Raw genomic sequence first — 14,008 nt, forward strand, 5'->3', positions numbered from 1 at the left:
AAACACAGTAACCCTTGGCACACATGGCTGTGTCCAACGCTTGAAATGATAGTTTAATCACTTTAAAACTGGCAAAATATAATCTCTCGCAAAAAACACACTACAAAAATCTGTCATTAAGAGTTGAGGAAATCTATCCTGAAAAATCTTAAGATACTTGGAAAACAAAAGCACCTGCATATTGAACTGCAAATGAGCAGAACCCTCTTTTTAGAGCAGGACACGCGGCCCACGCTCTGCGCCCCCGGCGAAGGCGCTGCCGGCGGCCGGGGCGGCTCCAGCTCTCGCCGCGCTGCAGACGGCAGAACCCGGCAGACCGGCATATCGGAGAGCAAGCGACTGGGGCAAACAACTGTACGTATTGTTTTAGCTGAGGGGGTGGGGGGCTGTTGGTTGGTTGGGGGGGGGGTGTTTGTTTTTTACTTGATTAATTTTAAAAAGACACCGGTTATTCTTGAATTCTTCCGTAACATAGGAAGAACTAGAAAAGAAACTGTCCCAGTCCCTCCCTGCGCGCAGGCAGGGACCGGCCCGCGGCGGCACTCGCAGGTGGCCACTCTAAAGGCCACGGGCAGAGCCAGCAGCCGGCTGGGAACGAGTCGCCAAGCCAAGGAAAGGAGGTAGCAGGAAACGCATGGGCGGGAAGGCCGAGCGGAAAGGGCCGGGCGGGTCTCCCAGGTGGCGCTGGGTGGAGCGCGACCCCCGGGCGGGCAGGGCTTCTCCCCGCGCCCGTTCTCCGCCTGCGAGACGCCCCTCGCTCGCTCACATAGGCGCTCCGTCAGCGCGTTACCTGATCAAAGCCACTACTCTCATGTTGCTCGCAGGCCGGGGGCGGTAACACTGACAGGGAGCTGGGCGACAGCCGGCAAGCGCAGCGGGGAAGGAGCCCGGTCGCACAGCCACCCTGGGCTGCGCACGCCGCCGGCTCCTCCGTTGCTACCGCTACCGCTTGGCCGCCTCCCCTCGACGGGCCCTCCTCCCGGGGCAGGCCGGCAGACTGCCTGCATAGACCGAGGCTCGGCGTGCCGCCGGCCCCCGTGCCCAGCGAGGCGCGCTGCCTCCGCAGCGGTGCTGCGCGCTGGCCGGGGCGGCGCGGCCCGGGCGCGGCCCGGGGGCGGGCGGGAGGAGGGCGAGGCTGCGGAGGCAGAGCGCCGGGCGCCTATGGAGGGCAGGGCGGCCGCGCTGGCAGGCCCGGGCCGCCCGTTTGAGGGCATCGCCCTTCTGCCGCTTCCCCGTGCCTGTGTATTGCCTTCTGTCTTTCAGTGAAGAACCACGGACCTGCTCCAAGTGACTGCTGCCTAGGGAGCAGGGCCGACCGAAGGAGACCACCCCCTCCCCTTGGGATGCTCGGCGGGGGTACTGTAGGGCGCGGTCGCAACTCCACCGCGGCCCGGGGCAGGGAGGACAGCAGGGCCCGCTGGCAGGGCAGGAGTTGCTGCGGGGCTTTACAAGTCGCCGCGGAGCAGTGATTGCGGGAGCGAGCAGGTTGAACAGCAGAGCTGACCAGGCTGCCTCGCTGCTTTCCGCTCGCAGGAGAGCACAAAATGTCCCATCTGCATCCTCGGGTTCAGCTGCTGCAGACCGAAAATCGGATCTCCTCATCTGATCCCTGGTTTGGGCCAATTTTCTGAGCAATCCCGCCATGACAGACACCCCTGTAGGTTTGCAAGCTAAGTCACAAGCTTACCCAGGTGCCCAGTCTTTCGACACCTGACGCACAAGTTTATTTCCCCCATGTCACAGAAGAAACATGTGGGTTAGTTCTCTCGAAGAAACTTTATTGCTAGACTAACTTTAGGAGTCCTGTATCAGCAGACAAAGGCATTGCTGTTGGTATTGTGGCAGTTTCAAGAAGCAGCCTAAGGGCCCGCCGCTCTCCGGGCTTTGGTTCCTAGGGCCTGTGAGACTAAAATGGGGCAAGAAGCCACTGGAGTGCGCTTGGTTGCCCACCCTGGCTGGAGCCTGGTGTGCAGGGTCAGTGGGACCAGCACAGTGCCTCAGGGTGAGCCTCGGGGCTGCCCGGCTCCCCAGTGCCAGCCTGCCACCTGCAGTGACCAGGAATGCCTGCTCATAGTTCCTGCTGAATTTAGTTGCAGCAAACGCTGCAGTTACCACAGAAGGCTTTGTTCCTCCAGGCTGGGATAAATGCTTTATGCATTGTGAGTGCTAAGTTACCAGTCCCCTGTAACATGGTATTATACAATGCTGTATAACAATCTCTACCACTCAGGCTTTACATTAGTTCCTTGCATATAGAGTGCTGAGTATGAAGTTCCCAGGAAAAGATAAGATGGAAGAAAGCATTCTAAAAAAAGCACTTTGTTATAGTGATAAATATTCCAAAATAAATGCATAGTGAAACAACTATATAAGTTTGGGGTTTTTTTTATGTACAGCTCATGAAACAGCTTGAAAAGCCATTTTTTTTTTAAGATGATTTTAGTCAGCACATGATTTATACAGTAAATCACTGTAAAATAGGAATGAATAATTATGGGCAGATATGAAGGTGATGATGCCTTCCTAAATACACTTTTCAAAAGTCAAGAAATGACAATTAATATAAAACCTATTTGCTAAGTAATTATGAAGAGATAGTAAACACAAAATATATTTTTCTGTGTTGGAATAATTGCAAAAAACATACATAAAAAAAATCTTCAGTTCATGCTTTGGCCATCACGGGCTGGCATTATGAAACTGAATATTTGACTTGGCTTGGAATTGCTTACAGGGTGTTTGAGTTTCCTACTAGTTTGTTGATGTCACAATGTGTAAATTTTTGAAAGCTTTCTCTGCTCTTCAAAATATCCTAGGTGATCTAAAAGAGGGTGTCTTAGATGTGAAATTCTCATGAAACCACAGAAATTTTTTTAGGGTTTGGGACTTCTCTTTTTAGCTCATAAAGGTAATGGAGACCTGTTCTGAACTAGAAGAGAGATTTTTAAAGAGATTACTAAAATGAATGAAACAATACTGCATAGTACATGAACTAGTAGAAAATAACCAGACCTCTGAGGAACTGTAAAAAAAGGCAGAACAAAGTTATTTGATTTATTGCCCAGAAAATAAAAAAGAGGAAGGTAATTTTGTGATACATCACCTCTATATTTTCTGGGTTTGAATGATACATATTTACTTATTTATTGTCACAAAAAAGAATAATTTGGCTAGAATATGCTTATTTGCAGTACTTAGTAATGATACACGGAAACTAAAAATCATGTACATAAATTATTCTACTGCTTTGTAAAATGGAGAGGCCATATATAGTCTGTATCTGTAATCAGGTAGCATTAGAACAAATACTCAAAGACTTTTAAAGATCTTCTAAGCATTGTTAGAATATCTGCAAAGAGTAATTCTGAAATCCTGCATTTCCAAAAATGTCTGTTATTATTAATTTATTGTTGATACAATGTAGCTGGGCTTTGGGGAGATGGTTCTATTGCATTCAGTTTTACAGCTTCCAAAAAAAACAATTTTCCACTTACAAGTCAAACTTGTTTGGAGTAGAAGTTAAATACAGTACTGTAGGACCAAGATCTGCTTCATTTACTAGTGCAACTGGAATTTTTGCTGGTACTTGATGAAGACATCAGTAGTTATTTGCACAAATAAAAAAGTGGCATTTGGGTCGCAGAATTCGGGAAATATATCAAAATTGAATTAATAAAGTGGGGTTTCAAAACAAATTTGCATTTTACCCAAAAGGATCTTGTTTTCAAATTATGTGGAATATATTCTATGAGAAAATCTGTTTGCTTTCATTCACCTAATGGAATAGCTCTTGTGTAGTGTCACTGCTCTTAAAAAGTTCTGCCATATGACAGTGGACAAAAGACAGTGCACCATCTCTCAAACTGCTTGCCCGAAGACAATCTGCTATACTGCCACAGCAGCTCACACAGCAAAATCCACCAAAGCTGCCTTTCATCTTGGGGTAGTACTGGCTAGTTTGTGCAGAAGGCCTGCAATGGCTCAGTGTTTCTTTTTCACACTTTTCTGCCTAGAAAGTTGAAAATAATGATAATGAATTAGTATAACTGGAGGAACCTGTCAGAGGATTGAAAAAAGCAATGCAGTATCCCTAATGATCTAGAATAGTTAATTAAGTTCTCTTATAAATGAGTTCCAAAAATAACTTACTTTCAGTAAGTTATTCTGAGAAACAGTCATTTTAGCATACCTGAGCTGCAGTGCCTCTTAGCAAAGGGCCAATTATCTGGTGATTGGCAGTTAAAGGTGAACTAATGAAGTTCTTAATTAAAAGATTTCCTATTATAATCACCAGTAAGTAACAGAATACTGCATACATAAAGCAGATGTAACGTTAGAAGAATATTTCCATTTTGAAACAAAGGTTTTGAAAATCGTCTCTGCCTTTGCTTACCAGGTCCAGAATAGGAATGTTGGAGTTTTCACGGGTGTAGCTGGCAGTATGCCACTATTAGCCTTTATTAGGGTGTCCTGCTCTGACTCTCCTACAGTCAGAGGTGTTTTCCTCATTTAACAGGTGGCAGCATTTTTTGCTGCTCTTAATACCCAAAGTTCTCTATGTAATACAGAAAAATGGTTTGAGATTTTACAGGAGAATATGTTGGTTGGACTTTTAACTAAGAAATTGGCAGCAGAGTTCCTTTAGCTGCCTGTCATCAACAGCTTCCCTGAATTTTCACTTCACAGTAAGCAGGATATTTTCAATTTCTCTGCAAGATGAACTAGAATTATATTTTGAGAAGAAAATTCTGGTTTGTCAGCATGAGATGCATTGACATACTACTCAAATCTGAAAAAAATAAATTGCTCAGGCAACATCTCTCCCCATTCAGATGTACAAGGACTCCGGGTCCTACTGTCTACATTTCTACAGCTCAACAGACGTAAAAAGTATTGCTCTGAATGCCACATAAGCACACTAACAGTTCATGATGCCCTAGATAAAACAACCTGTTAGAATTAGCTTGGGCACCTTGTCACACTGATCGTCTCTTTTTAGACCAAGATAGGCGTACACTGACTTCAAGTTGATCTCCAGCCATTCACACAGACGTGGCCCTGGTGATCAGCACTATATGTGAAGAATTAATTATTTAGCCTATGGTCTCCTTGCTCTTAAGTGCTCCATATAAACACTACTAAATATATATACAGCTAATCCTGTTGTTCTTAGTACGTAGTAGTCAGGCAAGGCTTGTCATTTTCGTAGGTGATTTGAATTCTTTCTGCAGAGCTATGAAATTCAGCAACTTTATTTTGTCCTTTGTATAGAACCTTTTAGAACTCTCAGACTGGTATTCATTGACCACTATGACAGAAACAGAATTTAACCTAAGGTAGCATTATATAGGTTCTTGACTAATAGGTAATTGTCCTTATATGATGTCAGTTTTTCTAAGCTTTTGATGAACTTCATTAACCAATCTACCATTCTTCAGAGAGTCTAAAGTATAACATTAACCTTATAAGGTCATGCCTCTGTCAAAATGACCAGTGTTTCTATCAGGCACTAGTGCAAGCTAAATTAATATTCAGTGACAGATGAGCAGTTTTTTCACTTGACTAAATGAGTTTTCAGTGTTCAAAATTTTTACTCTCTCTATTGGTAAAAGCACTAACATTAATTACCACCAAGAGAAACTGTTGAGCGTGACTGGCAAAATCATTAATTTACATTTTTTTCTGTTCAGCATAATCCATGGGATTTAAATGTATTTTTTTCCATGTGAAGTTTTTAAGTGTTGTGGGTTGTACTTTCAAGACAAAAAAAGATGTCTGACCACCTCCAGGTCATCAGAAAGCCTGTAGTAATAAAGCAGTTTCTGTTCTACATACATCTATTTTGATTGCAATTAAAAATTTAAGTGAGGATATTATATTTACAGATTTAAAGCACTTTTATATTCTCCTCACTTTTTCTTCCTTATTAAAAAGATGGGGGTTTTAGAAATAAATATTTCAATTTTTTGTGGAAATTTTAAATGCAAAACAAATTTGCGAGCTATTCTAATGATGCATTGAAAAAAATGTGAATCAGAGATGAGTTTATTGCAAAGAAGTACATGTACAAGATTCAAAACCAAGTCCCTGTTATCTAACATGAGATGTTTCCTGTGAAGCTGTATTAACTGCCAATGAAGACTGAAGACAGAAATTTTGGAGTGTTTCTCCATGTTAGAGACTATTAAGCATTCTAGAGAGGAAGAAAGAGGCTAGGCTCAATAATCCTTAAAATGTGTTCATCATCCAACAAATTTGAATCTAAAATGATAGGCTTTAATTTATTGGGAGTTAGCCATCTCTTGGCTGCAAAACACCCAGAAAAAAAATGTGGTCATGGATAATAATCTGTGAGAAAAGAAAGAAATTAGCTATCTATTTAATGAGGTTAAGCTACACTATCTTCTCTATCATCATAAGCTAAACCACTGGGATCTTGTAGGCAGAAATGGCTGAGATATTTTTACAGAGACACAGAAATTTAGAGAAACAGCTTTCAATGAAAAGAGTCAGAAAATTGAACTGTTACAATGAAAATCTAAAAAGGAACTATCGTCTCTTATTGTAGTGGTATATAATTTGAGATCATTCCTCACTTACTAAATGGTTCTGCATTTCATCATTGATGAAAACATTTGAGTAGGTTAAAGCTGGTGAAGTTTCAGGGGAATAAGCAAACAGCAAGTTTTTTTTTGGTCCATTTGTTTCCTTGCAAATATCTTCCTGTACCATAAAATATTTATAACAGAGCTGTAAGTAATAAAAATGACTATTTTCTTTTCATTCCACTGTTCCTATTTGTTCAATTTTGTCAGTAAAAATAGCATAACTTTAACAATCAAAACAGATTTTAATTTGTCACAGGTAATACTCTTCATCTCACAGGTTTTTCAGGAGAGAAATAATCTAGTAAGTATGGAGCTGTTTTGACCTAATTAGCAAAGTAGTGAGCTTAATTTTGAGTGATATAGAAAAAGCATTTCATTGCTGAAAAGAAGCAGCAAATCAGTTTTATTTTCCAATGTCCCGTTGAACTGTATGACATCATGTGTAGTATAGACCACTTGACATAATCTGCCTCTGATTTTGAGTCCTGAAGGAAGGGTGGCTGTGACAGTGCCCTTTGAAATAACATTGAAGCTTCAGCTCCCATGTCAACATCATGCTCTAATCAGTGCAGTGTTTTTTGTCACAGGGTCTTCCACCTTATAATTGACCCTGACATATGCTATTCACTCTACCCCTTGGCTTTGGACATATAATTCCTGTCATGGTCAATTATTAGGTGATAGAGCCTGCAACCACAGGGACCATTGCTTAAAATCGTCCTACGTAGTAAGCCCTGAAGTGACCAAATTCACATCTAACTGGAGGGGAAGAGGGGATCTAGTCTTTGATAAAACTAATATTCTTTTCACTTCTATATAGAAAAATGTCAATTTTCATCATCCTATAAGTTACTGAGACAAATGGTGACAGTGCTATTTCTGAAACAGGTTAAGGAAAAGTACAAAAGCCTTTATCAAACTCAACACACTCTGAAATGAGGAAATTGTCTGTATGAGCATACAGTGTGCATAAAAATTAGATTACACTACATTTGAAAGGCAGATGAGAGTTTAAGAGTGACAAGTGGGCAAGTGCTAAAAATAAGGGCATGTTACTTCCTTTCCAACACTGCTTTGTCTGTATGCATTCTTTGATGTTGTTTAAGCTTTGAAGTAAAGAAATACTTTTCAAAAGTCTGAAAGATACTTCTGATTACTATATTGATAAGAACTGGTTTTGAACAAAAAGATCTCTTGTGGTTTTCCTATTGGTTCTGTAATGCCTGAGAAATTGCACAATGACAAAAACAAGGACACCTGCTCTCTGGTCTTCATATAAGCATTATGATTTTCAAAACCAAACAGTTTTGCAGTCATTGTATTTCTGCAGTAATGTTAAAAAAACCATTACAACTTCAGGAATATGAGCTGACACGAACAAAAGTTTACCCTCCATCTGCAAAGATTGAAAGGCAGTTTTGTGAACTACTGGTTCACTTCACAGATTCTCTGTCCATAGTCAACTATGCCACTAACCCAGAGGACTCTCCGTGTTTTTTGCTGTATGAACATTAATTTTAATTTGCTAGGCACCATTGCCTGTTTATTTGACTTTGGGTTTTTTGGTTGGTGGGCTTGTGTTTTTTTTTTTTTTTTTTTTTAATTGAAGGGAATTTTAATAATCTATAGTCTTTTCAAGTCACAGTTTTTTTGTCTGTGGGAATCTTGGACTGGTTTGTTTTGCTGCTGACAATTTACTTAATCCTGTTATATATAGAACACAGTTCAGAAATAATCTGTAAAAGACCCTTGCATATCTGCTGAGTTTTACAGGTAATACAAGATACAATATTCCGAAAGATGTGATTTGGTGATATCTTTATTGCATCTCTTAGCCTGAATAGACAAAGCTCTAATTAACATTCATACAATTATCTAAGTCTTTAAAATCCCATCTGTCTTAATGATGTATACATAGGATAGCAAGCCCAATAAATACCAAGCACATACAATGCAAATGCTTTTAATTTAAACTGTAACACTGCTTACTGAAGCTCTTGTACATATTCTGTGGTTCAATTGTATGGTTGTCATAAGACTTGAAAACCCTCCTCCTGAGCTACACAGTCCTGCGTATATCTCAGAGCTGTAAGTTCAGCAACTGCTGTTACTGTGTGCAATATCCAAACAAGTAAACCTTGGAAATGACTCAGCTACATATGAGTTACCTGGTCTTTAACCTGGCTCAGGTTAACATATGAATAGATGTGAATGCTAAATTTCCGCACCTTCAAAATTAAAAAAAAAATTACAGTGTTGTTCTTAACATGCATTCTTTTATCTAGCCTGCATGTATCATGTGACATTCTAAACATATTTCGTAGAAGAGTTAATTCAGTTTTCAGCAGTGTGCAGTCTATGAAGCAAGGAGAATAACTCTTAGCTGCTTTATGGTTTAAAGTATGATTGAATATACTAACAGGGCTCCATGAAGTATGCATTTCAATATATATAATGTATTTTTTAAATATTTCATCTCTGTACAGGTCTCATCCTCTCAAGAAGTGGAGCATCTCTATTGCACTTAAGAAGACAAGGCAATAGAGCCCAAAAAATACTGAGACAGCACCAGTGATCTGAGTCTTGAAATTTTATTCCCTGGTCAGTAACTTGTTGATCGTTGCTTGATCATTCCTGCTACTTCAGTTGCTCTTTGTTTCAGTTTCTCTCTATATAAAGTGACATAGCTATACCTATTTTGAGAGTTATGGGAGTTTACAGCTGAGTAAGATACAAAACATCATTGTAATAAGTATTTTTAAAAGAATCTTTTCATAAACCTTTCAACTCCATTGCTCTAAAAATCATTCATATCATTTAGATTACGGCAATTAAGGGAAATAATTTTTGTGTAATGAATGAGATAATTTATAGTTATATAAATTTATAAGATTAGCTTATTTTCAATGTTTATATGCAGGTTCTTCTGGGAAAGTAGACAGGGACATCACAAGCAGTATTTAAATCTCACCAAGGCAACTGATTTTTCTATGCTCTATCAAATAACATATTTGCAAAACTGCCAGATGGGGAGAGAAACTGCAGTGAGAAAATAATGGTGAGGTTTGTAGTACAGGAAAAAAGGCTCAGACATTTGATACATTATTTTATCAGCATGAGAAACTTTAAACATTTAACAAACTTCTTAAGTAGAAGCTTTTCGTTGATCTCTCTTCGGCAAGGATAGCAAAAAGAAAAGGTGAAAGAAAACCATACAGCTAAAGCTGACACAAATCCTAACCAAACACAATTAATAGGGAGTACAAAAATGGTAAATATTTGAATGATAAATCTTGTGGCAGTATGGGAGGCAGGTTACTATAAGCTTTGCATTAAAGATTTCTATTAGGGTATATCCAGTCTCTCCTCCTTCCATTATGGATACTATTGGTAAAAAACAGCTTTGAAAAATTTGATTCTCCCAGGCTCTTATGCATACTACAGCATCAAAAGCAAACATTTAAAGATAGAAAACTTGTGAAGCCTCAGTGCATTTTTTAACCCATTTCTAGGCAGCATTAGATCAACAGCAGAAATAATTGCTGTCACTTTGTACTTTTTGACCAATAATTCTCTGTATTTTCTGCAAGAAACTTGAGTGATGCAAATGACCTTATTTTTACAGCATGCTTTTATTAAATAGTTTATTATTTTGGCAGACTAATAAAGATTTTGGTATTTGCTTTTATTTGCAATAATATTACCACGACATAAAAAAGGATTTTATGTTCTTTTTGAGGAACAAGGAGGATAAAAGTGTTGATGGATAGTGCAACTAAGGCATCAGCAATGAGCTGGAAATGAGACACATAAATATGAAAGCAGAGCTAAGAAAATAGAACTGCACCCTTGGCCTTTCTTAAAAGAACATGCACATGCCATGGTTCATTCATACAGTTACAGAAACTCCTTTTGTTTTCAGTGAGTCAGTGAAAATATGCAGACTAAAATATTACCAAGATTCTCAGTTGTTTCGCATATTTCTGTAGTTAATGTAGTTGTGAAATATTTCAAAATATTTAGAGAAATGACTGTTGATGATGATTTTTTAGAAGACATGTATTTTCTTTGAAATATAAAGTTGTCCTTTTTTCTAGTTATGTCTTAGACAAAGGTGGTGAAGCAATATCAGTGTTCAGTTTTCCCTTTTTTGCTCTGCAAACAGACCTAATTCTTTAAAGATCAAAGAGCTGAGACCTCATAGCCAGATCAGACAATCACACCAAGGTTTTAAAAACAAAATTATCAGTCCTGTAGTATATAAAAAAAAAAAAAAAAAAGAAGCCTAGGTAGCATGTAATAGAATTAATCTTATTGGATGGGGAGTTTGGTTTCAGATTGAAAAGATTGTGAAAAGACACTATGTATTCATATTGCAATAATCTGAGCTCCTTGACAATGGGTGGTGTTAGGTGCAAAGGGTATCCAGCAGTTAAGAAATGTATTAATTCAAACAAATAATTGGATGTGCCTTGAAAATAATAGTACTTCCTTGATTGAGGGTGCTTAAGATTTGAATTTTGCTTATAGCCACTCCTCAAAAAGACAGTCGAAGTAGAAAAATATGAACAGAACAAATACCACATGAAAGAAAGCTAAACAGGCAAACAAAACTTTCCCTCAGTGGAAATTTGTTTGTTCCATTTGCCTTTTCTAAAAGGCAGCCAGTAAATAGGAATCACGAAGTATGAGTTTCTTAGAAGAATAAATCTAGCAATTAATTATATGTCAAGGCATAAGAATCAAAAAACTGCTTATGCCCATTGCCAGTCATTCACTCCCTGTCAGTAGTAGTTCACATCTTTCCTGGGATGGCATCCAACCACAGTGGCATCTAAAATATAGCAGGCTATATTGTTACAGTTGGAGGTGAAATTGAAAGTTGCACCAAACAGAAGTGACAAATTCACATTGCTCAGTGTTGCCTAGCAATAAGAGATGAGTTTATTATGAACACTTGACTCTATATCCATCGCAAGGAGGCTTTGTATTCACACCAAAATGCCACTAGTCTTACAGGCAAAAGGGGCAAAAATAGGGTGGGCAGGAGGGAACAGTCACAGTAGTTGTAAGTGTGTTCTGTCTTTCAAGATTTCTCTCTTTCTCAGGGGAACGAGTTCAGGAAGGAAAAGGCAGAGCTTGCCTCCAGCTGGAGTCTTTGAGATTGGCCAGGTAGCTTGTTATGGACCTTAATTGTGCTTTTGAATGCCCTTAGTAGTGCTGTTTCATTAGTAATGGCTTGTAGTTCAGACACTGCAAATGAAATCTTTACTGAATGTTTCCAAGAACTTGTTTTCATTGTGCAGAACCTTTCATTTGCTTCTGCTCTATTTTAATTTTTTTCTTTTTTTTTTCTTTTCTTTTTTTTTCAGGGAAAAGGGCAAGTCATCAGGGAGGTTTTCCCTCCTCAGACATCTTGCTCTTTTCTTTTTTAACTACTGTTTATTTGGGAGAACATTTTTTTCTATCTTGGCCGTTGGACCTTGTCTCTCAAGGTATTAATTACCTAGCTATTCCCATAAATATGGTTTTTTAAAGAACACTTAGGTATCCTTAAAGACCTTACTGGATACCCACCCACATATTTAAACACATAATCAATTTTAAAAATCAATGCAATAGTTACTATTAATTTGCCCCCCCCTCCAATAACTGATCTGTTTCTGTGTTTTTATGCCATCTGCATTTTTGACAACTGAATATTTTTGACAGCATGGTCCATTGTGCCCAAGTTCACATCATTTTTTTTCTCTTCTTTTTTTTTAAACATCATATGACTACATATGTAATAAGAAAATGGGTTATATCACACATTTTGCTGTACAGATTTGGGTTCACAGCAGATTTTCTGAACTGACAAAAATTGTACAAGAAGTATTTCTATTATAAGAGTGTATTTATTTTATAGACATGATAGATTATTGAAATGCTATGTAAATACATTGAAATTACAAAACAGTTGTGATTTTAAGAAGCTTTAGAAACAAAAAATTAAGGATGAAATTTAGAGATTATATAGTTTAGGTAAAATAGAATAAAATATAGATAAAAATGCTCTCTCTTGTGAAATGTTTAGTTAAAAATGCTAGTGCAGAATTATTTCCTTAGCTTATATGTTCATCTAGCCAAATTGATACATTATTTGTATGAAAATTTGTGTGCAAAAATGCAGCTATTGTCTCAAATTGTGATTTAGGCAGTAAGCATTGAAGGTACAAAACTGAGGTACTTGCATTTTGTAAATGTTTTTATAAAAACCTTTAGTAACTTTGGTCCTTTCTTTATTTCAGATTCAACGTGTTACAAACAAACATATTCCACCTGTTACAACAATCTGGCATATTACTTCCTTGATACGTGATGATACAATACCTCTCAGGTTTGCTGAGTAGCAAAGAGAAATGTAAGCAAATGAAAAGGTTTTCCACTTTCACAGTTTTTTTTCTGCTTGGGGTTCTGTTTGTCTGAGAACCGTATGAATAGAAGCCATATTTTATAGTATTTCTTTAACCTCTGCCATCTGGTGTAGGTTAGTTTTTCCACTGCCAACATATCCTAGAGGCCCCAGTACCAAAATGTTTAATTTCTAAGTAAACATTTGGACTTTATAAATCCAGTTTAAAAAAATAGAGCATTATTTTTTTAAACTTTATACTACATTTGCCACTACTGATGACATTAATAAACACACAGACAGGTATATGGGTTTAAAGGCTTCTGGCCACGACTTTTCCATAGCCAACCTCCAGAGATGTCAGTCATGCTCAGTTGTCAGGAAGGGACTTGAATATCCCCTACTGACCTAAAGCCTGAAGTTGTGTCAAGGGATTTGCACCACCACAGCCTTTCAAAATCAAGTATGGTTTCAGGCAAATAATACTCACCCATGCCAAAGCCAGAGCTTTAACTTTTTAATTTTTTTTTAAATTTAAACCAAAGTGATTTCACTGCAACAAGAGAGGATTGGTTGCTACAAAAGAATTTAGGCAAGTAACTAACCGCTTAAGAAAACTAAAGAATGTAATAGCCATATCTTTAGCAACTTCCTTATGTCTGAGGAAGAAAAATAACCCACAAAAATCATGTGCCAGATTTCTACTACCAAGGGGATAAAGTCCTTTTTAAACTTACAAAAGTATAATGTTTCACTTTGTACTAGGTAGCAAATTATCAGATTTCAGTTTGAAAAAATACAGTGCTGTTGATTGTCCCAAGCTGATTATTAGTCAGAGTGAAAAACTGAAAACTTCTTGCTTGTGCTGAGCATGGGCAGGCAGACTGAATTACCTTCATCAGTATTCCTCACAGAGGACAGTCACCAGGTAAAGACACATGAATTATATGGATGCACCGATTATAGAGGAGAACATTTAAAGCTGTGTATAGGCAAGTTCTGAAGG

General features: G+C 38.5%; 1 protein-coding gene and 1 long non-coding RNA gene across 5 annotated transcripts in view; one reads left to right on the top strand and one right to left on the bottom strand.

Annotated features, from left to right (window-relative positions):
- Positions 1-1,059, bottom strand: part of DPH6 (diphthamine biosynthesis 6) — a 199,988-nt gene extending 198,929 nt beyond the window's left edge. The window contains exon 1 of the mRNA XM_053980646.1: positions 791-1,059. Coding sequence (XP_053836621.1) covers positions 791-813 — 23 coding nt within the window. The 5' untranslated portion in view covers positions 814-1,059. The remainder of the gene's footprint in view (positions 1-790) is intronic.
- LOC128808960 (uncharacterized) overlaps positions 235-14,008 on the top strand; it is a 49,774-nt gene continuing 36,000 nt past the window's right edge. For 3 of the 4 annotated variants that reach the window (XR_008437582.1, XR_008437583.1, XR_008437581.1), the window contains exons 1-4: positions 235-354; positions 9,095-9,209; positions 11,717-11,780; positions 12,899-13,011. This is a non-coding gene — a long non-coding RNA (uncharacterized LOC128808960). Of the gene's footprint in view, positions 355-1,139; positions 1,658-9,094; positions 9,210-11,716; positions 11,781-12,898; positions 13,012-14,008 lie in introns of those variants that run through there. The other variant, XR_008437580.1, reaches the window with a different exon arrangement.

The sequence above is a fragment of the Vidua macroura genome, chromosome 6 (assembly GCF_024509145.1).
Source record: "Vidua macroura isolate BioBank_ID:100142 chromosome 6, ASM2450914v1, whole genome shotgun sequence".
In the NCBI taxonomy this organism is placed as follows: domain Eukaryota; kingdom Metazoa; phylum Chordata; class Aves; order Passeriformes; family Viduidae; genus Vidua; species Vidua macroura.